Source organism: Kryptolebias marmoratus, linkage group LG15 (assembly GCF_001649575.2).
Source record: "Kryptolebias marmoratus isolate JLee-2015 linkage group LG15, ASM164957v2, whole genome shotgun sequence".
NCBI classification, from domain to species: Eukaryota; Metazoa; Chordata; class Actinopteri; order Cyprinodontiformes; family Rivulidae; genus Kryptolebias; species Kryptolebias marmoratus.
This window is the reverse complement of record NC_051444.1, coordinates 8983335-9010166: the sequence shown is the minus strand read 5'-3', so window position 1 is coordinate 9010166 and position 26832 is coordinate 8983335. Positions and strand designations below refer to the sequence as shown.

The following is a 26832-nucleotide window of genomic DNA, read 5'->3' as shown; positions in this document are numbered from 1 at the left end:
TTCACCTGCTTTTATGTTTCTTTATTTTGGAAATATATTTATATTCAGTCTGCTTCGCCACAGGTCATCAGTTTAAGAGTTAATTTTGCTGTAATCCACTTATAGGTGTTACAATAACAAACCCTGATACAACAAACACGTAGCAGGACTTCAAACATTTCAACAATCACAGTTCGACTCTACAAACGTTACAAAGAAAAGGCCATGGCATTCCGTTTTTTTTAAATAAAAAGGGAAAGAGGAGAATGTGCTTGTTTTATGCTAGATTCACATGTAAACATTTAAACCCTCGAAGCATAAGATGATGTCTTGAAATAGTGGTTTAGGGCTGTCCGCGGGGGACAGATCGGCAGAAGCTCGGTTCAGAAGTAAGACTCGTCAACGTTAAGAAAGTGCTTCGTTTTATAAAAGCGTTTAAGTGGGAGACAAGAAGCGGCCCGTTTACCTCCCTCCGCAGATCTGTAAACACGTTCAGAAAAGTGGCAAAACTACACTGACGTACAAAAGTTTCACAAGGCGATTTCCCATTCTGGTAAAAATAATCTGTACATTTTTTGGAGAATGAGAAAAACAAAAACAAAAGGAGAAGGTTGCACTCTCGAAAACAGAGCATTCAGACACTCCTGATGAGATAAATCGATAATAAACAGCAAAAAGCAGTAAAACTATTAAGCTAAATGCTTAAGGCCAGCTTGTCTAACAGTTTATGAAAAGCTATTAAACAGGAGGAAAGAAAAAGGTGTATTTACATTTATTAAATCTTCTAATACACAGGTACATTTGAGAAGCTACTGAACAACACAGGAGGTTTTATATTAACAAATGCTTTATAAACCTGTAGATTTCTTTATTTTCTTATACAATATATAGTCATGTAATATCTGAGAGAGTTAAAAATCAAGCTATCTTACATTAATATGTACAAGTATGCATAGTTTCAGCACATTCTAACACTGCGTCACTTCTTATTGTTAGATTAACTAAATACAGCAAAATCAGTTTAGCCTCTAACTGGTCCTGATATAAATTATTCATACACTGACACATTTAATTTAACCAAAGTCGCTCAAATTTGTATGCAGCCTGTAGATTTTTCTGCTATAAATGCTCCAGAGGTGCGCGTGTTATCGATCGCATCTGCTCATGTTTTAAACACAGGAATGATAAAACGCAGAAAAGGTTTAAAGATCCACCAATGTTATCATGAGGGGAAGTTGTGGCGAACCAAAGTTCAATTTAAAAAAAAAAAGAAAATTATTCAAATGTCCAAAATGAGCTCTAATTATAAAAGGATAATTTAATAAAATGGGGGCTGGAAAAACATAATTTGCTTTTTATTTTAGGTGACCAGAAAGAGAGCAGTCGGTTTGGACCAGGTCTGCAGAAATCATGACAGCTCAGACCCAAACGTCTGAATTAAATCTGTGACCAGCAGATGATGATAAACGTTGATTAGTTTGTCGCCGGTCTGCGCCGCTCGGACATTTTTACTCTCTGTCCTTGAACCATGATGGAGGTTTAAAGTTAATTTTTTTTACTGAGCAGCATCCTTTCGCAGAAAACAAAATAAAAGCACCTCTTTAATGACAAACGCATCTCAAATACGCGTTTACAGTATAATCTGTAGTCTGTACACATTTAGCTCCAAATACACAACTTTTAGAGTCAAGTTAAGTTTAAAACACTCTTAACTTTGTTAAGAGTGTTTGATTTTTCCAATCCGGGGTTCATTTTTCTAACCTCGAACATGTCGTGAAGACAAATAATAAACTTCAGCGTCTCACTAGTATTACATGAGGGAGGCTGATGAAGTCAAACCAGATTAAACTAAAGTTCTTTAAAGTTTCATTCACAGCATCAGTTTAAGGAATATATATATATATATATATATATATATATATATATATATATTTGTTTTACACATTTGGGCATTTCGGCAGAACAAATGAGTATACATACGCCTTCGAGCGACTATTTAGAATCAAATTAAAAAAAACAACAACTGATTTGTAAACTTTAAAAGACGTGGAGTGATATAAAAATACCCCAGCCGCTCTGGACTCTTCTCCACGTGAGCGAGGGTTCATCTGTCACACAGCTGGCAAATTAAGATTCACCTCCAACACACGGCTTTTATTTTTTTCCCCCACCAGGCCGCTCAGCTTGACTTTACTCTGTCGGCAGAACTGTTGTTTCTTTCGGGGTTTTTTTGCTGCATGCGCACTAATCCACACCGTCGAAGCCTTGTGCGTTTTCAATAGCGATGTGAAGCTTCTCCTTCAGCTCCTCGAAGGACTCGTAGGGAGGAAGATCCAGCCGGTTGAAGCTTCAGGAAGTAAAAAAAAAACAACAAATAAATACGAGTTAATATAGGCGGGAGGCATAAAAATCAAGCTAAAAGAAGTATTTTTCAGAACAAAATGGAAAGTTCAGATCCCTGATGAATGTGTTACATTTTGTCCTGTTTTCCAAAATTATTTAGTGCGTTAAAAAGTCTGGAGTTTATTTCAGGTTTGTGACATTTGTGTGAGATCCTGACTCCTTTAAGCCACAACAATGGAGTAAAAGCTGGTCTCGATTCAAGCAAAACAAAGGCTGCAAAAACAAAAACTATGTCGTCAGAGAGACAGCGAAGCGAAGCGGACAAATCGAGGCAGCGAGTTAAAAGAGAACCAGATGTTTACGGAGCGCGGCGGCGGCCAAAAACAGCAAAGGTCCTTCCACGCTGAAGAAAACATTTCACAGAAAAACAGGCAGCCCTTCACAAGGTGCAAACAAAAACCCCTCCAACTAAACTAAAACAAAACGAATAAATGAAAGGACCGGGGATCCAAACAGTCTTCATGCCAGAGTTTGAGACAAAGATCATCTTATGTTGAGAAACGATGGAGTTCCAGATCTTTGAAAGCTACAACCGCGTAAAGTAAAACTATTTTAGTCTCTGCTGATGTCGATTAGCTGCGATAACTTTCTGAAAGTTTCATTAAAATCCATCCAGAAGTTCATGAGACGATTTGCTGAAACTGGAGCTCAGTCCCAGCTACAAACGCACCAGATTTTAGCTCAATATAACTAAAATCACCTTTTTATTCAGGTCAGGACTCACTTTACGTGAAACAAAGAAGTTACTGAGATAAAAAAAATAAAAATCCAATCAAAGTGAAGCGCTCACCACGTGTGGGCTCGAGGAAGTTTATCACGTGTTCCCCATTGCTCGATGGTAAACAGCTGTGGCCCGTTAGACCCTGGAAAATAAAAACATTTACAGCTTAGCGAACATGTTGTAACAGGGTTTAAATGCACAAAATGAAGAAAAATGCATTATTAGTGGCTTGTATTGCTAAGAATCGTTAGCCTGAGCACAGTTAACAAATTCTTCTGCTCTTCCGGCTTGCAACAGGAATACGTTTCAGTTACGTCATTCCCAGAAACAAATTGTTTAGATAGAACGGAACAGATAAGGAGGAGGCTGGATGTTTAACATTAACAGGCGTGTAGGTAAAAGACACAGTGCGTTATCTCACCGTAGAGCTCAGCGAAGCCGTTCATCGGGACTCTTGATGTTCCCGTCACAAACTGTAAGAGTCGGATTCGCTTTTCTGCGTCCATCAGAAGCACAGTCTGCACGACACAAAGCAATGTTGAGACGACACGGACACTAAAGCCGAAACTCTTCCGCAAGCGGGTAATCGAGGCGAACTTACTTTCCAAAACCACTGGATAACTTTGTGTTCAGACGAGTAGCTGTTCTTGTACTTGGTGTTCTTCCTCCAGTCGTTCACGTCCACGTCTCCAAGGCCACACATGAGCAGCTGAGGAGGACGGAGAATGAAGGTCTGCCTTTTTAAAAGATCCTAATTTGATCGTTTCACATTCGATCCGTCTGAAAACTCACCTCAAGCTCATTCTCGTCAAAGATCTTGATCAGATCTTTGGGTATCAGCTCAAAGAATCCCTAAAACACAAACATTTACCAGATTTTCAGTCTTCCTTTTTTTTTAAAAAAAAATAAATAAAGGCCACATTTTCTGTTAGAAAAAAAAAAAGTATTACATCCTTGAAAGCCATCATCTGCTTCTGTACTCTGTGCACGAACCTCCACTGCATCACCAGGCTGTCAAATACAGAATATGAGATCAGCACACTACAGTTTAGCCCATTCATGATGATAAAATGTGTTATTTCTTAGTGAGGTATGCTGTTCCTTACTGGATGTATTCCTTCTTGTTTTCGTTGGTGATGACGATCTCCGATCCACCTGGCTTCAGCTCATGCTGATGGGTCTGGACAGATGATGTACGGTCAGTAGGATCAGGTACACAGAAGCCACACATCACAAATTAAACGTTAAACAGAAGGGCAAACCTCTCCAAACAGCTCCTCATCAATGGTGAACGTCAGGTCCAAGTCTTCTGGGTCGTTCTCCAAAATCCATTTCAGGGAGTTGAAATACTCACTGTCCTAAAAAGACAACAAATAAAGGACATTCAAACTTTATATTTCCAGATCATTTGCAATTTTAGAATTCTAATTTAAATTTCCAGTGAAACTCACAACAGACTCCATGTCCTGCAGGGTAATCGACTTCTGCAGCATCATCTTGTAGAAAGGCCGAATGAAGAAAGCTTTAAAAGAGCACAGAGGTATCAGAATCAACTCAAATCGTTCACTTTCTGTGTGCTGCAAGTGTCATCAGATAGTCTCGGAGTGCAACTGGGTAGGACTTACCATCAAGGAGTTTTCCATGATACACAGCCATGCCTGCAACACGACCAATGAACTTGAAGTAGCTCAGGTGGTCCTCATTGCATAAACCTGAGTTAGGGTTAATCTGCAGGGTGTAGTTGTCTCTGAAAAACGAGGAGGAGTAGGATTATTCTTCAGTATCGCGCCTGAAATGGACAAATTTTCCATTGCGGTCACTGAGTTCTGGGGGTTTGCGGCCAAGTGATCAGCAAGCCAAGCGGCCGTGTTTTGAACAGCTAATCTTTGAAAATAACAACATATTTTTCTGTCTACAGTTTGCAAAACTGTATTCTTGGGCGTGCACTTTTTTATTTTTTATGTTGCTCACATTGCATCTGCCTCGGCCTGCTTCGTACCCACCTTTGCAGCCACCCGCCCACATTCAAGATTTAAGTTACTGGAGCCCACTTTTAGGTAAAGTAGACAGGTTTTTAAACAACTATTGTGCATCACCAACACAGTTTTTAGACCTGAACATTCAGGGCTTTAGCCTAGAATGTTTCGAGACACTTGCGACAACTGTGACTATTTTAGAGAGAAAATCAAACATAGAAAATTTATTTGAACTTGTTTAAAATTCAAGTGCATCTGTGACATGCACGGGGAAATTAAGAACCACCGAAAAAGTTTCAAGACATTTTGGGACTCCTTCCTGAATGGTGTTTGCACACTAGTCACTAAAAGCTCAACTTTAGTGTCCCTGCATGGAAATCTGCTCTACAGCCGTAAACAGTAAACAGACATCGGATAAAACATCAGAAACATCAGAAGTTAGGAGGAGAATAATGAGTCATTTCTTCAAATTTAACTGATCAGCAGCCTGAGTGGTGTAGGATTTTTTTCTCCAGCTGGATGGTAGTAGCTAAAATTCTCACAAACAGTGGCAGCCCAGTGAGATACTACCTTAAATACCACAATGACTGCTTAATACTTTAAACTAAACCAAGTAAGAAACACAGTAAGTGTTATTTAAGTCTTTAAATGTGGCCTAAATAAAATGAATGCCTTACCAAGAAAAAAGCTGATCTAACCCATAATAGGAGCCTTTTTCCACAATGTCTGACCCACATCTTTAATTTATTTATCTTTCATACAAGACAAAGATTACTCACTAGACTTTTGATTGTTTCGAACAACTGCAGGAATAAAATAAGAAGAAAACAAAGCTTTATAAGTGATGAGTTTGAACTCACGTGGCAGAATACTCAAACAGTCCATAGTACGGGTTAAACATCTCCTTGGACATGAGGAAGAACCACTCCCTGGCCAGACCACCGTAGTCCAGTCCTTTCTCTCCATCGAACTCCACCCACAGCCGAGCCTTCAGCAGGTCCGGCTTCTTGACTGCAAGGATGCGTCGGTACGAATCCTCCAGCACCGCATTTCGTCTCAGCTTCATCTCAAAACGGTTCGGGATGTCAGCCTTCGTTAGAAAAAAAACAAAAAAACGCACAGCACTAAGCTTTCACCTACACGGTCAGAAGGCGTGATCGGATTTATTTTTGCTTCTCGGTGAGACTCACCGGCTTCTTCAGCTTCTTTCTGAAGTATTCGTACTTCTGCTTGTAATCTCGGGAGTAAGGCACTGCCTGCAATCAACACATGCTGGTGTTACATGATAGGAAATGGATCTAAATCCGCTGAGGCACATTGTGGAAGAACTCTTGAAGCTATAAAAAGACATTTATTATCACTTTATGATGCCTTTATATTACTGTGTAAACTCACTGGTCCAGTTATAGCTGCGTTCTGTAACCTGGGATCATCCCACTGCGTGTTCTTGGTGTCTGGGAAATAAAATATATAACGCCGTTTACTAACAACAACATATTTTAAATCCTGCATGAGTCCAATATATGAGTCAGTGCTTCAATTAGTATTTTTTTCCAAGTACACTCACTGTGATCTATGTAGAATATTCTGCCATCACTGTGGACCCTTTCTTCCCAACCAGGCTATGAGCAAAAAAAAAAAAAACAAGAGATGATTTAAGTCACACGTCTGTCTTCAAATTGATTCCTTACTGATTTTCAGATAAACTCACTGGCAGAGGGCCGAGGTCAGCCAGGTCGAGCGAGACTGCTCTCCTCTGCACAGGAACCTTAAACCTGGGGTCTTCCTGCTCAGGAGGAACAAAGACAGGATGTCAAAGAGGAAATACTTGCACAAAAACGGTCCATTTAGTGTTATGCATTGTCTAAGGACCCACTGAGACACGGGTAAGGAAATGTTAAACTTGTTGAAATTAACTTGTAATCATATTCCCACCCCCAAACAAAACAATTCTTCTAATGTTGAAAATGACACCAGTTTTCTTTGCCAGAAAAACACAGCAGGTTTGGTTCTCAATGTTTACATTTTAAATGGAGGCTTTTAGAAGCTGCGTGGGATTCTGCTTGAACATAAATGTGCCATGTCTGCGACTTCCTCACCCAGGTGGTCCTCTTTGTGTTGTGATCGATGAAAAAGGGCCTTCCGTTGGGAGCGCTGCGAACCTCCCAGCCTTGGGGTAAGCCAGCCATGGATTCAGCTGTGGCCTCGGGGTTCGGTGTGGGCTGAGGAGGCTGAGGAGGCTGATCAGGCCTCGCCGTTGGCTGTGGTGGCGAGGCGCTTGGAGATGCGCCTGCTCCATTTTGTGATGCTGCTGCTGGTGGTGGTTCTGGTGCATCTACAGATTTCTGTCCAACAGAAGATACACCAGTAAGGTTTAGATTATTACAGTATATATTGAAAACCAAGCCTCCACTGCTGTGATTGTCAGCTGGTCTGAGGTGAGATGTTTGGTTTTCTCTGGACTTGGTCTCGTTTGTCAGATGGACGTCGTTCCAGAAGTCCCGTGGTTTGTTCGTGTGCAAACCTCAGCTGTGTTGCCACGTTCTTTTTAGAAAGAAGCGGCTGTGGCAACCTCTCCAAAGAAATCAGACTCGTTTGGTCTTTTTCTAATTGAACTGCCACAAACTTTAATATTTAACAGGCTAAGTGAGTCAGAAATGCAGCTTTAAGGCTTTTGGTAAATGAGCGTTATCCACTTCTGGAAAGATGTGAGTAATTGTTCTGGCTATAGAATGATGATAACCAAACATTTTTTTGGAAGTAGACTCTTAATTCTTCACTTATTGATGGGCAGCAGGAGTTGCTTCGGATGCTAACACAAACATGAATGCTCCAGATCAGCAAACCGCAAAGACTGGTTCTGTAGAAGCACTAAAACTTGCAGAAAATGAAATGCATTTCATCAGCAGCACTTAGCTGCTTATTCTCCTCATTCCTATGGAGTCAATTAGGGGGAGGTGACTCAGATTTAGTTAAATAAGTACCAACAGGGTGTGTTAGGACATTTTTGCTGTTAATCTGAGGTCGTATTTATCCACGTTCTTACCATAACTATACATCTGCGTACCTGAAAAAGAGGTCGAACCCACGTGGTGGTTCGGGTGATGTGGTTGACAAAGTAGCGTCTTCCTTTATTGTCCCTCTTCTCCTCCCAGCCTGGAGGCAAGTTGGATGAGGTTGGAAGTAACTATTGAAAGATCGAATATGGTTATCTGTACTGAGAACTTCAAGCTCAGTAACTTGTAGGTTTATGAAATCAATCAGAGAAATATATGAGTCATTAGCTGTAAAAAGACAGGAATATTCTTATGCATGTGAAGCAGTGATTTATTTCTATTATTATTACCACAAGGGGGTGCAAAACAGGTTTGGCAAAGGCGTGATTTGAACAGAAAGGGAAATTCTCACCACAGGACTAACAGGACTTTCCTCTCCTGCTGCAGCCTGAGCCCGCTCTCTGAGACTGGAATGGTTTGAATTACTAACATGACTCTGTAGCAGAGGACACAAGGGCATTAAATTTCACTTAAGTCATTGAAGTGCAAGTATTTTTCCACCTATCCTACTTTCTAGGCGGAAGCTTATGGTTCCCACTAATCTGTTTATGACTTTTACTCCCGTGACTTTCAGTAACAGGAAGCCCAACACTTCTCCGAGGATGACTCACAGTCTGGGAGGCGCGTTCCTCTCTAGCTGTAAGCCATGACTCTTGGGACGAAGGTGATATGAGGTTATTTCTGTGATTCGAGGTGGACTCGTCTTCTGTAATGATCTCCCAGCTCTGAAACATGAGCGAGAGGAGACTTCGGGGTAGGCGCTAGCACGTTCAAAGTGGACTTCTGGTTAGATGGTGTTAGACGCTTCAGTTATATTCTTAAATCATTATCAACTGCTTTGTCCCCCAACAACTTACACACACAAAAAATCTAATTCTGACCTTTTTAGGTTTACAGAGACAATTTTCACCTAAAGTGCCATTCCATGCCTATTAAAATCTACTTGTCACCGCAAAAACATGCTGAACAAATTTAAACAGCAGAGATTTTGACGTTGTTTTCCCTTAACTTCAGACCAAAATTAAAAACGCTTTGAGCGCTTTGCTAAAAGAAAAGCTTCAAAACTAAACAACGGCAGCTCTTCAGGACAGGGTGAAAAGGTGAAGCAAGGTCTGAACGTGAAACAGAAGCCTGGTTTTACCTCTGAAGACTCTTGTGTGGTGTTTTCTTCGGGGTCTGAAATCTGCCTGCGCGTAATGAAGGAAAGTCCTGCACTCAGGTTATTGTTCTGTCTTCTCTGAACTTCCACATCAGTGTCCCTGTTTTGTCAAACACACACACACACACTCGGTCAACAGAAAAGCATCAAACATAAAATAATATGTCTTGCTGGTAGATGTGGAGGGGTGTCCTACAGTGTTGTGGGTCGGTGCCACTGTGTGGTTCTCCTTTCATGATTGACATAGTAGATTCTCCCCAGGTTGTCCTGCCGCTCCTCCCAGCCAGGCAGCAGAGGAGCCAGGTGCTGGCTTTGTCTGGGACCTGACATGTCCTGAGACTCCAGAAGCTCCCAGTCATGCTGCAGACCAACACAAAGACAAGGAGGCACATTTTAAAAGGAAGGGCTTGCTTGATGGTAAAACTATCCTAATGTTACATGTCATTCGCACACATCGATGAATTAGGTTACCGTATTTTCAGGACTATAAGATGCACTTAAAAGCCTTCAATTTTCTCAAAAAAACGACAGCGCCTTATAATTCAACAGAGCACCTTATATATGAAAGAAGTCGTAATGTTTTAGTAAGACTTTGGTAAACTACAAAGCCGCACCGCTCGCAACATTAAGGCTCAGTTACTGTCGCGCAGGGCTCCACCCACGGCGGTGGAGGCGTTTATACTTGACGCTTATGTCGGTGCAGTATTCTCTGAAAAGACAGGGAGCCGTTTTGTTTCGCTTGATGTGCCTTATAGTGCAGAAAATATGGTAAATGGATGGCTCTGATGCTACGTGCGAATTGATCGAGGTGGAATGGAGACCTAAAGTTTATCCACTGCTCATACATCTCTGGCAACAAACGTAGTCACAGTGCTGAGTTGGTGAGTATGTGCGAAGTTGGGGGGGATCTATGAATCTATGAAAGACTTTTTAGACTTTTTCTAATCTACAAAGATAAACGTGTCACCTTCACTTATCAACGCCGTCTTTATCTGGAGTTTTCAATAAAAATAGAGATATTAAGTTCCTGGTCATAGTTTCCGTACTACATCACACTCAAAATGTAATTATTGTGTGGTTCTAAAGCAAGAAGTCTGGAAAAAAAAAGATTAGACATCTGAATAATCTGAAGGAATCACAGCTTCTTTTAGATGTTGGGTTTCTTGCAGTTTGGTCTGGATGACATTGAAGGTTACTGTGACTAAACACTGTTTACCCTCATTTTAAAACACCAATGGGTTGTTCTTGGTATTCTGAGTGACTGCCATCACAAAGCGCAATAGGTACTTTTTTAATTCTGAGCCAAAAACTCAGAAAGCAGAATGAGTGTGTGCTAAAGACAACAAAATATTTTGATTCATGACAACTTCAACATTTAGGCTGAGGTTTATCCGTTACGGTCCTTTCTGAAGAATCCCTGCAGAGGCATGAAGCATCGACTTACATCCAAGTCCTCGGTCTGATCTGCCGTTTCTTCTTCGGAGCCAGGGTTTTTTGGCAGGTAGGTCATTTTGAGACGCAGATGACCTTTAACCCTGGATTTATGGCTGTGCAGGAAAGAGAAACAGACTAAAAGTTTTAATGGAGGCAAGAAATACTGACACTGAAGAAAAAAAACAAAACACTGATAAATAAACGTACTCTATATGAAAAATTAAATTTAAACAGGTAAATAAATGAGAAGGAAATGAAATGCAAACCTTCGTGGGTGGAGCAGAAAATCCCTGAATGTGTATGGCCTTTCTGAGTTAGGATTTTCTGTCTGAGAAACAAACAAAAAAAAAACAAAAAACAAAGCTTTAATTGTAATGTGTATAATTTACGGCCGCTTAGAATTATAACCGTTATTTCTTTTCAAAACATTATCTAAAGTGATAGTGGCAGCGCATATTAAGAGGCTAATTTGTAGGTGTTGTATTTATAATTAAACAGAAGCAGCAACATAACATAAACATGGAGAAGTGTTTCCAAAACTACAGATAACGATGTGGAACAGGCGGCAGAATGAGGGTGGACGTGTTTAGTTTTACGTGGAGACGCAGGTGAGACCGAGGCCGAAGGTTCGAACAGTGAGAACGAAACACGCCGCTTCGTTTGTCTTTTAAGAAAGAAATGAGAGGAGAACATCTTATTGTGTGAATTCAACGTTTCAGGTCAGTTTGAGGATGGTTTAATCAGCTGCTAAATGCAATGACTGACTCTAATGTCCTTGTTTTGATCATTTATTCTTCTGTTTTGTATCTTAAGCTGTGCATGTTTTTGTACACGTAAAACACATTATTAATTTGTGTGTTTCTTGCGTTTCTGAACTAATGCCCAGTGATCCTGTCCTAGTTACTTAAGACTATTCTATACAACACGTGTCAAACCTTTCAGATTAAATAGTAATAAACCTAAACAAGTCACACAGTAACAAAGCTCACCGGTATCTGGTTTAAGGGGACGTCCACCTGTCCGAGAAAATCATCCCGCGTCTGACAAGAAAGAAAAAGTCACAAACATTAAAATTATCACAATATCACCGTCTAATCAACACTCAAAACCATCCTTTACGTGTTGTCTAACACTTTATAATACTTAACATTAAAGAAAGCATACTGTGCATCGATATTATTCAGCTAAATATGATTATTTTCTGAATTTAAAACAAAATCATCTTGAAAAGCTTTCAGTCACTTTTACTAATTCACACCAGACTGTTTGTGTGGTTCTTCCACATTTCCTGTTTCACAATTTCAGACTTTTCAAGACTCAAATGTACATTTTTTCAGACTATTTCCAAGCCATTATTGAAACTACAAACCTTTCCTGTAAATGCTCAGTGCAGACTGTACAGAAAAGATGGGATTGTGGGGAAAAACGGCTTTGAAAACACTTTATAATCAGAGAGGTCAAGTCTTCTTTAATGAGGTTTATTTTGTAAAAAGATGCTCAAATCCAGAGTAAAATAGAAACAGCAAATAACCAGCTGGACCTTGTGACTAACAAGGAGTGACATGAGCTGCAACCAATACAAATACTATACTCTTAGTTTCTCTTTCTCTGGAAAAGACTGAAATCCAAACTGTGGGAACCCCGTTTGTAACAAGCCATCTTTAGCTTTAACATTAAACAGAAAACATCTTTCTTTCTGAGCATAAACACTGTTTACCCGTTTTCAGACCATGACTCACTTGACTTGATCTATTTCTGTGTATATTGTGCGCACACACACACACACATAGGAATGTGTTTAGTAAATGGGTGCTCTGTGTTATTGTTAGAGAGGCCGTGATCAAAATATTGTAGCATTTGCCAGATAAACCATCTCACCGCTGGCCTTTTGCGTTGTCTCGAAAGCAGGCGGTCGAAGGTGGCGCAAGTGTTTCTGTGTACAAATATAGACGGGAGGCCTTCTTTGTCCTGACCTGAAACTTCTATTAGTTGCTGCCAAAGAAGCAGCGGTTTTAAAACAAAAAATACGAGTTCATCACAACTGACTGCTCTAAACATTCACTTTTATGACAATAATTACATGTTTTTATCGTTGTATTATAACAGCACTGTATTTACTCTCTCTCTCTTTTAGTACATTGTGGATTTCCAGTGAGTAGCTGCACGTTTTCCACATTAGCATCACAAATACCAGCTTTATTTCTTTACAATACACTGATCGCACGCTGGCTACGTTGAGCAACCTGCAGATATGGCGCCAAAATGAGGCATCGACCTAAAATTTACCAGACTGAGGTGTTTCTGATAATGTTGTAGCAGCATACACAACATTGTATTTATATTTACAGTGATTACTTTGGAAAGAGAAAAACAAAAAACTTAAGACTTTCCAAAATATAACAAAATAAGACAAGAACTGGTTGGATGAGCGGTAAAATAATGTAAATTATAGGTTACATTCTTGCCATTTGGTATACCTCAAACCAAGTGAGCGACACCTCAACAGACCCGCTTCATGCTTTTGTTTTGATTGTGGATTTCTGTAGACCCAAACGAGAAAATAGCTTTTGGATAAATGGTGTTCAATCCCTCCAGTAAAGTTCCAGAGACTTGTAAAAGCAACGCTAAAGGTGCAATTAAGCTGCTCTGATGGTAAGTCATGACACAATAACTCAGCAAGGCACTTTGTTTTTCCATTAAATCATCATTCACATGCGGGAGTACACGTTTAACATCTGAGGAAAAAAAGAAAAAAAAAAAATCTGTGACAAGCACTGAACAGATGTCCAGTCAGATTTACTTTCACTAAAACTGCAGTACGGCTTGGCCCAAACTTACCCTTAAACATGCTCCCTAACAATTATTTTAATATCAGTAACAAAACATATGCTGCCCCTTCTTTCTTTTACCCAACAGACTATATGAAGCACACCATCTTTTTTTCTTGGAACGTCTGGACAAATAAAGAAAGTCAAGTTAAAACGATAATGACAGATTAATGTCCACTCAGAGCTTCCCTGAAGGTTCAGGTGACACTAAAGACATCTCAGTTTAGTATGCGGCCTTAAGGCCTGACCATATCATCTACGAGGTTGTGTCAAACAGCTACAGAAACACGTGGAGCAAGCTCAGACTTTTCCATCTTATACATGCAACGACAAACTGCGTCTGACAGGTGGGGGCGGCAGCTGCCGGCGCAGGTAAACTAAGACACAGAAGTCAGACTTTTGAAACGGTTTGAGACGTTCTTGTTTGTTTGACTACACTTCTTTTTTTTTTTTCCTAAACTCACGAACAATGTATAGTACAAACAAAGCATATTTATTTTACACCCAAAAGGAAGAAAGGTCACATTTTTCCAGAGTGCTTGCTCAAATCCCATTTATCAAAGGTGAGAAGTTCAGCTTGGCATGAAACAGTAAAGCGTCCTTTACCCCCCCCCGGTAAAGGACGCTTCGATGAGCTCTTTTCATAATAGGGGTGTGACGTCTCTGAGGCACACGTTGTTAAGGAAGGAAGCTACTTGATGTAGGAATCCAACCACATCGGTAACACAGCCACATCAACTTCATGTACATTCAGAAAGTCCTTCAAATCGAGCTTAACAACACTGGGTCGTTTTGTACCTTTGTACGTAAACCAAAAAGACCCTCTAACAGAGTTAGAAGCAGAAATTAGCTCTGATTCACGTTTTCCACCTTGGTTGAGTAATACGGTCTCATCTGGTTGTTCATTAACTTGTGTTAGGAAGAATATGCGGTTAAAGGCAAAACTGATAAGAACAGCAGGGCTGAAAGTTTCATTAAACTCCACAGCCAGATGCATCGAATTTAACATTCAATTACGTATCCATTTATTGTAAGTCGTTACATGTTGGTAATCTCTAAGGGGAAACTTTAATTACAGCACTCCACGTAGGTATAAAGGACTGTATTTGTTCCACATTTTAACAAACCTGGGGGAAATTTAAATCTTAAAACTAATTATGTCGTGCTTTTGTTTTGCATCACATTTAGCAGAATAATTATTCCTGTTTTGCATTCGTACTTCTGTAAAAGGAAGGACATTTTAAACAGTAAGCGGTTTTAATCCACGTCTGTTTTGTAGGTAGTCCAGGTTTGTTTTTTTATTACTGTCACATGCCTTCTGTTTATTTCAGCTGGTTTTTACTTTTGTTAGATGTCACATTACAGTGTGCCAATCACACCGTCCATGGGCAGGTAAAATTATCACATGTACACAACTGTGCAAAGGTCTTGAGTCATCCCTTCCTCTTCAAAATAGTCTTGGAATTCAGCTGTTTTTTTCAGCCATTTCTTGATAGCAGCTTGTCACAAATTTGCTGTGTTTTAGCACCAAGAACATAATTCTCAAGGATTGATGTTTACCCAAAGCAACTACTAAGCAAGGAACATATAAGAAATATACAAACTAGTGTTAAATAGGAAAAAAACAAATTTAAAACCAGACAAAAATGACCTGTAATTACTGAAGTGGACCCTCTTTTTTTGACAACCTGCTAAATGCAGGGGGAGACTGACACTGACACCTGATATTTAACAAACACTGCTTGGTAGGGGGACCCACGGGGAAGCTAACCCACCACCCGTTTACTGGGAAAGGCAAACACTCCCACACACACACCATGTCCGCAGATGGCTGGCATGACTGTGCGCTGCTTTAGTATCACGCTGTTAAATTTGAATCCACGGGTTTTAGTCAGCGCTGCAGACCGGCAGACTATCTGGAGTCGGGGTGAATATTTCAGAGGCACCTTATTTATACCAGCAAGGGGCACCGCGTTTCCCACCACTAAAAATAGCCACGGTAAATACTTACGTAGAACACTCATAGTGCTAACAAAATAATAAAAAGGGAGAACTATTCTGAAGTTGGGTTTGCATACATAAGACACACAAGATGGAGGGGAACCTGTGCTTCTAATTTACACATTTCTTGGAAGCTAATATGAGGATGGATTTACTGTAGTGTAACTGAACACCTCTGAATATTTGTCCACACGGAGCTTGTTAAATACATGACTTAGAGATCTTCTCAATTACTGGAAGTACCAAAGACTTGTGAGGACCCTAATGGCTAATTCTAAGTAAACAGAGTTTTAAGGACATTAAAAAGGTAAAGTACATATAAAAAAATAAAACACTGAGGTTACAACATTTCTTTGGCTGCTGTCAAATGAAAAGCTGTAAGTTGACTAATATCAAGGCTAATACCATTAAATTTATTTAAACTATTCATGAAAAACTCTCATTGATTCTGTGTATTAACACAGAAGTCAAAGTGTTGTCAAAAGTAGTCCAACCAAAGCAGTCTGGAATCTGCCTGAACTAGTTTAACAACACTGTCAGCAGATCCACAGCTCTGTCAAAGAGCCTTTATGTGGCTGGCATCAAAACAGCGTACAGATCTGAGGGGGTTTTTAATCCCATCGATACACCGTTTCAGGCATTTCAGCACTCACCTCGTTGTTTTGATCTGAACTGATTACTGTGTTACTTCCTTCACACTTTTTGCTAACGTCCGTAACAGAACTGGACAACTTCGAGGGGCAGCATGGGGACAAATGAATGTGTACGTGTGGAGAGCAAGGGCTGCTGAGCTTCGGGTTAGAAACGTGACAAGAAATTCCAGTGTTAGGGTAGGGCACCTCAAGGGAGAAGCTCCTCTGTATGGCCCGATGACAGTGCTTTCTATCACACCTGAGCTGATCCTTTCCCATTGAACGGCCTTTATTGTTTTTCTCTGATGACTTAGTTGAGGAAAACAAACAAGCAGAGGTACTCCGGTACAGTTTTCTGTGAGTGTTGTCTTTACTTCCAGAGTTGTCAGCTGGGGAATGAGCTTCATCGACTGCAGCCATTGTTGTGGCTCCCTTTGCAGATATCAGTGGTCTCTGATGAGCAAAATGCAGCAGGACGCTGCTCGAGTGAAGATTAGATTTGTCCTCCGTTTTGCATTTTGGTTCTTCCTGTAAAGGAATATTAAAGTGCACCATGTGTTTCGTGTCCTTGGGCTCAGCTGAGCAGCTTCCTTTTGATTGATGGTGACCGCTCACAGCAGTCGTGGTCACTCCCTCTTCCTCTTGTGGGAATTCCCTGGAAGCTGGCTGAAGATTTGACTGAGTAGATCCCCTCGGTGGTAGGTGAGCAAACAGAGAAACGGGACCGACTGGGGAGGCAGGTGGGGTGCTGCAAGGGCTCCTTGGAATTATAACCAAAGAGGAGCACCGTCTCAACGGGACCTTGACCTTGTGACGAAGTGAAGTCCTCTCCTGGTTCGCTCTGTGCTTCTCTGGAAACTCTGGCTCAAAGATGCTGTTGCTGCTACAGTACCCTGCATCACTGGCCATGCTGCTGTTGCAAGAGCCCCCGTCGGAGCCGGAACCTGCTCCAGTCTCACCAACAGCAGCTGGGTCTCCATCCTCTACACTGCCGTCCAGGTCTCCACTAAGTTTTCCACAGGGTTGCAGCGAGATTTGCAAGACATTCTTCTTATTACACCCTCCAGTGTTAACCCTGGGTATGAACACTGAAGAGCACTGACTGCTGGCAAAGTCTGGTGACAGAGGAGTCACCTTCAAGTGGACAGAACTGTGCGCCAGACTCTCTGCGGGGCCATGAGCTGACAAACTGACTCCACTCTCTTCACCGTGGCTGCTGAAACTTTCCGACAGTGGGTCCGTGTTGCTTCTTCTTGACGCAAAATGCAAGCGGAGCTGACGTGCCATTTGTTTAACTCTCTAATCCCTGCAGGGCTGGTGAGAGGAGCATGATCAAACTTGCTGGTAGGAAAAAAAAAAAAAAAGAGAGCAAAAGCAACTGCTCCACAGGCTGCTCTGTGATCACAATCATTAGTGGCTGTGCATTGCCAAAATAGCTCTGGTGACAAGCTACATTCCTCTCGGGGCTGATCTCAGCTTTTAGTCGGAGGTGGCCAGTGGTTCTGTTCAGAGACATGACCCAAACACATGACCTTTGAAACTGAAGCGTTAGCCTCTGTAAGGAGATAAACCCTAAACAGAAAACAAAGCTTCACTAAAAAATTAAAAGACGGCTTCCACGGTTTTGTATCTGTACAGTGACTAACTTAAGCATAGATTAATAGCTGTCCTCTGTAACAACCTCACTCTCATTCACTTTGAGGAAAAAAATAAAAATAAAACGACAGCACAGCAGTCCAACATGCTTGATCCTAGACTGAAGCTCTGGCGAAGCGTTAAATCTGTGTTGGGACACTCTCTCGGGACTCCTGCTGCTGCTATGCTACTAATGTTTCTGCTGCCCTGTGGCCCCGCAAATAGTTTTACCCGCCGCTATTGAATTACAGGAAATCAAAGGGGATGAATGTCAACAAAACTCTATCAAATCGAGGACTGGGTTGCAAAACGACGTTGCACTGTGCATAAAAACTGCAACAGTGTTTGAAAATATCCCAAAGATTCCCACTAAAAACCATTTTCTATGCACACACACCCCTCCCCTCCCTCTGAAAGTTGTAAAACACTGAGAGAAAGTAGCTAAACACTTTCAGCTGGGAGCAGGCAAGCTGTTGCCCACTATCTGCCTGATGAGGAAAAACAAGATATAAAACAAGACGGAAAGCCGTGACATGACAGTGGTTATATGACACCTCATGTAACGGCCAGAGCTGCTCTTATTTCTCCTCTGTGGATGTTGTCAGACTAAATTTATTAAAGGACAACCTATAGTGAGCCTGGCTGACTTATTTCAGAGCGTTACTCTGGTTCCAAATCAGTTTCAGGGAAATGTTTGATAGTAGGAGCCAGGATCAGGACATGACTCAGTGCAGGACGTTGTCACAGTGGAAGTCATAACCTATATTTTAACCAGCATAACAGACTGATGAAACAAACATGTGATTGGAGATTAATCGCTTTTCCAGACAGTACTTATAAGAGACTGTGACGGTAATCTGACAGCCAGAAAACTGGTGAGTAAAACTGCGTACACAGTATATCACAATATATCAATAACACAGCCTCCTGTATTCGGGTCATGAGTTCAGCATCAGCGTGAACAAAAACAAGGTTTTTTTTAAACTTCTCGAACTTTGAGTCCCTACAAGCAGAGTCAGTGGGGTGTGGCGTGAGAAAGATCCATCAGCAGGAAGGAAGGAAGGAGGCGGACGGACGAGTTACTTGGATGTGTTTATTTACTTCTTGATAGTGACCAATCAACCTCAAAGTAACGGCATAAAAATCAGTTACCATTTGCCTGATTTGACTCAAGTTATCTGGAGGAAAGCACCAAATAAACAAGCACCTAAATTGGCAATTATGTGCTGAAAAAGCTGGAGGAACAAAAACATGTGTGGGCTAGAAATGGACGGGACAACCGTGATCGCAAATGAAATAACACAGAGGGAAAAATAACTTAAGATTAGTTGCAAATCTTCACAGGCCAAGGAATTATTCTACGTTTATAAATTTATACAATTATACACATAGTCAGAGGGAGGTGTGTCTACTTTATGAGTAAGATTATTTGTGGAGGTAAAACACTTTTAAATGTAAAATCACAGTTTGTCCTTAATAACAAACACATCGAAGTTAATTATCAGATCTCTAATATTTTTTAATCACCTACTGTTTATTTAGTCTGTCAGAGGTACAGGTAACAGGTACAGGAGTAAATCAAAGCAACTTCTGCGCACCGCTCATGTAAAGTGACAGCTACAACACAGAAAGCTTCTTTCCAGAAAAATTTAAAGGAAAATTTAAAAAAATAATAATAATAAAGTTGCATTTGTAGTTCAAGCATGTATGTTTCGGATAACTGCGTGTGAGACTGTTTCCAGTTGTTGAGGCTCAAAGATGGCCTATAATGGGTGAAATAAACTAAACAAAAAAGTTTAAACCATGAAAATTAAGCACACACGTTTTAGAACATTAGCAGATTTTATATAATTAAAGCCAAATCTGGATTGATGGTTTTATCTGTTGTGCCACCTGAATATTAAATCAAACGGAGGCATCTCTCAGTGTGAGAGTTTAAAAAGCTCTAACATTTATATTTATCATGTGGGGAACAGTGATAACGTATAGGACAGCAACAGAACTGCTGAAAAGACTGAAAAGAACAAGCGCTGGGATTCTTGGTATTTCTGAACAGCTTTGACATGTCCTCAGAAACATTCATAGAACCGACACACCCTCCCAAGTACTACGAAATCCACCTGGAGCAAAACAGGACAGACCTGAGTCAGTCACACCCACGTTTATGTTATCATGTGACTCTGCACATGTGATATGGTGACACATACCAGAAACATTCTGCCAGGCCACAGAAAAAAAAAACAAAAAGAAAGAAAGAAATAATGTGGTGACAAAACAATCAAGATCATTTCTGCATGTTCTGTTTTACAACAAAACATTTGACTTTATATGAAGGCCTGAGCCAAACCTTGTGCAACAGAGTGCTAAAAAAATGACAAAGAAAAGAACAAAACGGAACAAGAATGATCAAGAACATCACTGCAAAACCACTGCATGACATAGCAGCATTAACTGTTCTGTGCTGAACGTCTCTCATGTGGCACATACCGCACAAACTTAACTGAACTTTCAAAGAAAAAACAAAAGTTATGATTAGCTATACTGACTTGTTCTTCTAGGAACTCAATTTTCTGCTTCTTGGTAACTAAACAGATTGCATCAGTGGGACAGGTTGATACAAACAGCACCTACCATATGATTTATCGGGAAAACCAACTCAAAGCTCGGTTACACAACTCCCTGAATGAGTCTTTGTTTGAACTTCACACTTACTCATACTTGCTTAGTCTATAAGTAACATTAAAATAAAATAAAAAAATGCAGAGTTTAGTTGGTGCATTCCAAAATATTTATGTGCCACCAAAAGCACGAGGTGATATTTGGTGTGGCCAAACTCGTGTCCTCTGACTGCCTCACTGTGTTTACATCACATACAGGTACGGACACTTGGCGGCAAGTCTCAAGACACGTAAGGTGCCTTTACCGAGTTCTTGTTATTTATGTGTCACAAGGCCTGCTTGGCATCTTACCAGCAGGAAACTGGGCCAGCAGCTCATCGGGTATCCTGCATCATCGGTAAGAAAACACCAGACTCTGGGATCTAAAGTCACTTCTGCTGCTCCTTGAGGTCAGCCTGAGGTGTGTGTGTTGCGTTTGTGGAACTGTTACAAGTTTCGCTTTCGCTGTAATAGTGACAGATTAAAGCGAGGCCTGGAGTTTGACACTGGATTGGTTATGGAAAATTAGGCCCCATGATTTACAGAGTCCAACATATGCAACCAGTGGGAACGTGCGTGCATATACATGTCTCTATAGTCCAGGATGGACAAAACAACATGTTTTCTAGCCTCAAAAGAGAGATAAGATCAGATTCTGAAATAAAAACTTAACTTTAGCTTCAACTTTTTCACTAGCTGTTTTATGTGGGGAACAAAGGCCAGAGCATCGTCAATAATAAAACCTAAGTGTATATATACAGTGATACTGATTCAGTCTGAGAGCCTTGAAGAGTAGTGATGGGCAGCAACAAACTTGGTTTAGACTTAGCATTGGAGAGTAACGTTAGTTTTGATTTCTCAACATTCAACATGTTTTAAATTGCACAGATTGGACTGAACCACATTAAAAGCTGCTTGGAGCTTTTCAAAAGCACTACATACTGTGTTGGCAGCACAATATATGATGGTGTCAACAGCATAAAACTGAAATCTTGCATGTGGCACATTTCTATCTAAACAGTTTATATAAATTATAAAAAGAGGTGGACCCAGGGTTGAGCCTTGTGGAACACCCTTGGATACCTGAAGACAAGTGGAAGAAAGACCTTCCACCTGCACACATTGTGACCATTCAGTCATTTATCTCCATGCGAGACATACAACTCCTAATCTCTACCAACAAAACGGCGTTAGGATGTCCTTCTGGCAGCCAGATTTACCCTTATTTACAGGCGTGAGCAATAAGGTATCTTTGGTTTCCAACAATATCCCACACATTATGGCAAAATAAGGGCACCTGCATGTTTACCAGGCAGTCAAACCAAAGTCAACCCTGCACTGACTGGAGGATGCCCTCATCTACGATAATATGACACGTACTTCAGCATTCGTAGCATCTGAGCGCCAGACAGAGCTGCCGTTAGTCCTGCACAGCAAAGTCATCTTCCAGTTCAAGAACAATGGTGGTAACGGACCGTTCAGATTCAGGAAACAGACTTGAACACAACCAGAAAGTTTGAAAGACTGTGCTCTTGAGCTAGTCTTCTATAAAAGGTCTACAGGATTTCTTTATCTCTGCCCACATTTCACCACATTTCACATTTGCCGCTCGTGTGCCAATTAATGTCCAACTCAGAGGAGCCTCAGCTCACCAGAGCTGATTATAATCTACAGTTCTTTTGTCTAGGTTTGCCTAAATAGATGTAGAAAGAAAACAGCAACAGTAATTCCATATAAAAATTTTCCCCAACGATGTTTTAAAAAAAAGGTGATTTTTCAAGCTTACCAGTCGGTTTTCGTCAAACACCTCAAACAACAGGCGATGCATGCTGGGAATCACCTAAAAAACAAGATTATTAAAATTATTCACTGGGCAGTGAAGGAACTAAACATGATTCTTGCTTAACACTAAAGTCTTTTTTCATGTTTTCCATCATTTCTTTTCACTGTCACACTTGCTACATTTTTAAGCACAACACGGACGAATCGAAATGATCCTGAAATGTAAATAATGTTGAATTATTTCAAGCGTCACTCACTCTGAAATAGAATTCTTCATTCCATTTTGGGTCCAGAGTCTTCAAGTGGCACAATAAAAAAACAAAACAATAAAACACAATGCATGAGTGAGGTACACGGCTGAAGGTTTACCTGAATATACACACACACACACACGTCGACCCACTCACCTTTTTAATCGTCTTAGTCTGCAGACTTGTGATTTCTCCGTTGACCGGGTCATACAGGGACAGCCTGGTGTACGGGTCACTGCAATGGAAGAAGTTTCCTGCTTTATCTCGCCGTTAGATCGCATCAACCCGTAACCCTCAAACAGAACAGTTCTGGTAACTCATTGCTCATATAATGAGTGCAATTCTTCTTATAATGATTTCATTAAAACCACATCCATTACTGCCATTGCATTATTCATGACCCAGCTCTAGCGGCTGCAGCGTTCTGTCATTAGTAACGTATTAGGCGACCAAGCCATAGACATACTAAACCATAAGTTTACAAACAAAGAAGGTAAATCCACATTAATACAGTAATTTGAAGTATGAAGGAGGCTTACTCTTCTTTAAAGCACATCATAGTGTTGTGAATGTGGCTTTAAGCTACCACCACTTGCAAAATGACCTAAATTTAAGTGAAAAGAGAGCTGGTCAAAACAACATAAAGTAAATGTTTGAAGCCGGTTTAGACGTAAAGTTTTCTCCCAAGTGTCACCTTCACCCTAAATGTTACAGTGAATGATTTATAGATGTTTAGTGCCCCCCCCCCAAAAAATAAGCTCATCTGAACTTACTGTAAATAAATGTCTGTACATGATTGCTGTCTCTTGTCTTTCCCAGCCCTGGTTTGAATTTTATAAAACACACAAACAAAAAAAAAGAACAAAAATTAAATGTTTTATACAGTTTTTGAAGATATATTTATGAACTCTTTAACGGTTCTTGTTGGCTATTAAAGCCAGCAGACAAGACATTCAGACTTGTGTTGTTTTGAGAACTTGACAGAACTCTCAAAAACTTTTAAAAAAATTATTTTTCTTATTAAATCATTGGGAAAACGTTATTTATTATGTCATATCATTTGAAACAAAAAAAAATGACTTTTTAAAATCACTTTGTAACAACAGGTGATTTCTTATCACAAATAAGCTCCTATATCGATTTTGTTTTTCTTATTATTCTTGGTGAGTCATAAATCTGCTTGGGTTTTTGATGGATGTAGGTTGTTAATAAAGCAAATAATGATTCGTTACGATATCAAAATTACACAATTAATATGGCATGCAGTGGTTAAATAAATATAACACGTTAGCCTGTCTTACTTACCTGGCTCCGAGAATGTCTTTTTTGGCCAGTCCGATCCCACAAATGACTTTCACTTTAAGGATTCTGGATTCATCCTGAATAAAGAAAACAAAATGAGATTATAGATAAATAAGTGACAGAATCCCTCAGAGTAGAGAGTTGTTGCTTGATGAGCTAATAGCTATTATTTAAGCTGATCTGGATTTTAATAACAACCACCTGTAACACAATATTTTTTTTATCATTAATACTGTCCTGTTTGAAAGGTTGACCTCTTTAAATTGCTCTTTTAAACCCCAGTCCTCTTACTGACCTGTTACCAATTAACCTAATTAGCAGCAAAATGCTCATCCAGCCGTTTCTTATTCGTAAAACTTTACTTTTACAGCCTTTCGTTGCCCCCGTCCCAACTTTTTAGGGATGCGTTGCAGACGCAAAATTAAAAACTACCTTTTCTTTTTAAAAGCATACAATTTCTAAGTTTAAACATTTGATATATTTGTGATCTTGCATTCTATTTTTTAGTTGTTTTTTTTAAAATTGAGTTTAATATTCATATCCGTTTCAATGCTTATAGTAGGATGTGTGATATATGATACAAAAATAAAACTTTTGTCCAATTAAGAAGACCGTTGCTCATCTCTGCGAGGCTTAAAGGAGTCCAAAGGCTGCGAGTGATGACATTACGGAGGCAGCGTCTCTGATTAGGACCCACAGACTGTAAATGTGTAGTTTAGTGTGAAGTTGTCAAAACACTCTGATCAACTTCCTTTTGGTCTCTGTGCCAAATAAAATCACCTGTCCTGAAAGCCACAATAAAAAGATAAGTATCGAGCTCAACAGCCCTGTCGATCCCGGAGATGCCCCAGTTTCTAATCGGCTCAGGTGCAATTATTTTCCCAAGGGTGTTCAGTGAAGGCATATTTTTGATTTTTATACGTAAGAGCAAAGAAAAAAAACTCAATTTGCAGCATGAAGATGAGCAAAAGCTTTAATCCCAGTAAATTAAAACAAACTCAGGCATAAACTCGCCAGAAAAAAACCATAAATTATTCTAATTGTCAACAAAAGCATCACAATGACAACTTTAATTGATCACTATCTCAAAAATACAATCAGGGTACAACAGAACTGTGTAGCTGAATGACCAAAACTATTTAAAGAGTCATGAAGACAGGTCAAAAAATAAATAAATAAATAAATCCATGGTAATTTAGGCACAGCTGCAAACTACCACGTGCGTTTTGTTTTATTTACCTACAGACAACAGCCGAAGTGACTGAAAACAGCTCCATAAAAGAGACGTGCCAACATTTTCATTTGTTTTGGTTCGTGTTGACGCTCAGATTTGTTGAGTAAAGCAAGCAGAGAGAAAACTGCTTTGTTTACGTTGAGCGCGGACCCGCGTTTCGATCCGCATTTCAATATATCTGGGGAACTACCGGCATCAACGCTTTCAAACCGCGATGTTTGTATCTAGAGCAGGAAAAACCTTTTTTTTGTGTTCGATTTTAAGGTTCGAAATGCGTACCTTTATTTATTTATTTATTTATTTATTTATTTTTTGCAATAATTAGTTAGTCAGGCGTGTTTCCTACAGATAGGTAGCAGATCAACAGAAGAAGCTCAGTTCGTGAGGATTTTAAATATATATATATACATATTTTTTGTTTTTAATGTATAAATCCAGTTTTCCCCACAGGATCAGAGTTTAGGCTGCGGATGATGTAACATCCTGCCAGGCGGTGCTCGGCTCCTCCATTCTTGATTTTACTGCGAAGTTTATGAATCCTCGGGACATTCAGCGAGTCCCAGCGGGTTAATTTAACCNGGGGGGCTAACTTCAGAAGGAAGGGGGCCAACGGTGTTAAAGTACCCCCAAACTAACAGGGTTGAGTTTGCCGAGGCGTTGACAGTTCAGCTCGTTTCCTGCCCGACAGACCAGGGGGCCTCAGTTAGCAGGTTAACAGGAAACGGCGTAAAAAGTCCCCAAACCCGCCGGTAAACCGCCACACCGAGTTAACCAGCCACCTTCGGTTAGTTGGGTTCAGTTTAGCTTAGTTAGCCGCAGTTAACTTAGTTAGCTCTGGCTGGGCAAACGGCTGGGTCACGTGAGCAGCCTCGGCAACGAATATCGGGGTTTTTAAAGTTCACCTCATCCGTCTGAAGTCCTCGAATCTGGAAAGGAAGAGCAGCCATAATGGTGTCCTCCTTCCTCCCAGAGAGAGACAAGAAGAAGAAGAAGTTTCTCCGGCCAACAGCTACTCCTCAGGTGTTCTCGCCTCTTCCACTTCCTCCGTGTGTTTACTGACAGCTACCCGGACCGAGCGCCATCGTCGTCACTCGTTGTGCTCATCCTCTTCCTCCTCCTCCTTTTCCTCCTCCTCCTCTTCCTCCCTTGTTTTCCTCCACAGCTTGAGGAAAACAACGCAGAGAGTCCAGATGCCTGGAAAAAGTGCAACTTTAAAGGGGAAATTGAATACAATCTAAAAATAATGAGTTTTCGTGTTTTTCTTTTAGTTGAACGCTATCAGTGGTGTATTTATCTGATTTAAAAGGTTAATGACTTGTTTTTAGAGTTTCTGTGGGGTGGTTTTGTGGGCGGAGTTACCTTCTTGGTTGGTGACGTAGAAGGAGGCGGGGCCAACTGTGGCAGACCGACACTGAGGAGGTTACTGTCGTTTATCAGGGAAAAAGGAAGCAGAAGAAGAGGCAAGTTTTGTTAATAAGAGTACTTTTTTTTGGTCTGGAGTGATGCTGTCGGAAACTCGAGCCCCACATTTCACAAAGGGAACTCCGAAGCTTTGGTATGAGGTCACACAGTCTTTAAAGAGTTTCACATCCAGATGACGGTCGGACAGCTAGAGGAAGCCAGTGGCAATGGACAGCTAGAGGTGGTCAGACAGCTAGAGGAGGCTGGTAGCGTTTGGACAGCTAGAGGCTGCCGATGGCGATGGAGAGCTAGAGGCTGCCGGTGGCGATGGACAGCTAGAGGCAACTGGTGGCAATGGACAGCTAGAGGCTGCCGGTGGCG

General features: G+C 40.6%; 1 protein-coding gene across 4 annotated transcripts; it reads right to left on the bottom strand.

Annotated features, from left to right (window-relative positions):
- On the bottom strand, positions 1–26238 carry nedd4a (NEDD4 E3 ubiquitin protein ligase a). Of its 4 annotated transcripts, XM_017404752.3 has the most exons (30): positions 25953–26238; positions 23820–23893; positions 23288–23335; positions 22671–22749; positions 22521–22559; positions 22268–22321; positions 11718–11768; positions 10995–11056; positions 10739–10841; positions 9491–9654; positions 9277–9394; positions 8747–8860; positions 8488–8571; positions 8147–8266; positions 7179–7424; positions 6791–6865; positions 6647–6701; positions 6475–6533; positions 6270–6335; positions 5940–6169; positions 4729–4850; positions 4555–4625; positions 4366–4461; positions 4210–4283; positions 4054–4114; positions 3896–3955; positions 3705–3812; positions 3525–3621; positions 3173–3245; positions 1–2326 (listed from the first exon to the last, which is right to left on the bottom strand). In XM_017404752.3, exons 1-30 carry the CDS (start codon positions 25995–25997, stop codon positions 2224–2226), a joined length of 2751 nt encoding a protein of 916 aa, XP_017260241.1. In that variant the 5' UTR covers positions 25998–26238; the 3' UTR covers positions 1–2223. The 4 variants fall into 4 exon arrangements, with proteins under 4 accessions (XP_017260241.1, XP_017260249.1, XP_017260230.1 ...); XM_017404760.3 differs by lacking the exon at positions 23288–23335 and having other exon boundaries at positions 25953–26223; XM_017404741.3 differs by lacking the exons at positions 22268–22321; positions 22521–22559; positions 22671–22749; ... (1 more) ...; positions 23820–23893; positions 25953–26238 and adding an exon at positions 16211–17537.
- Between the last annotated feature and the right edge of the window lie 594 nt (positions 26239–26832).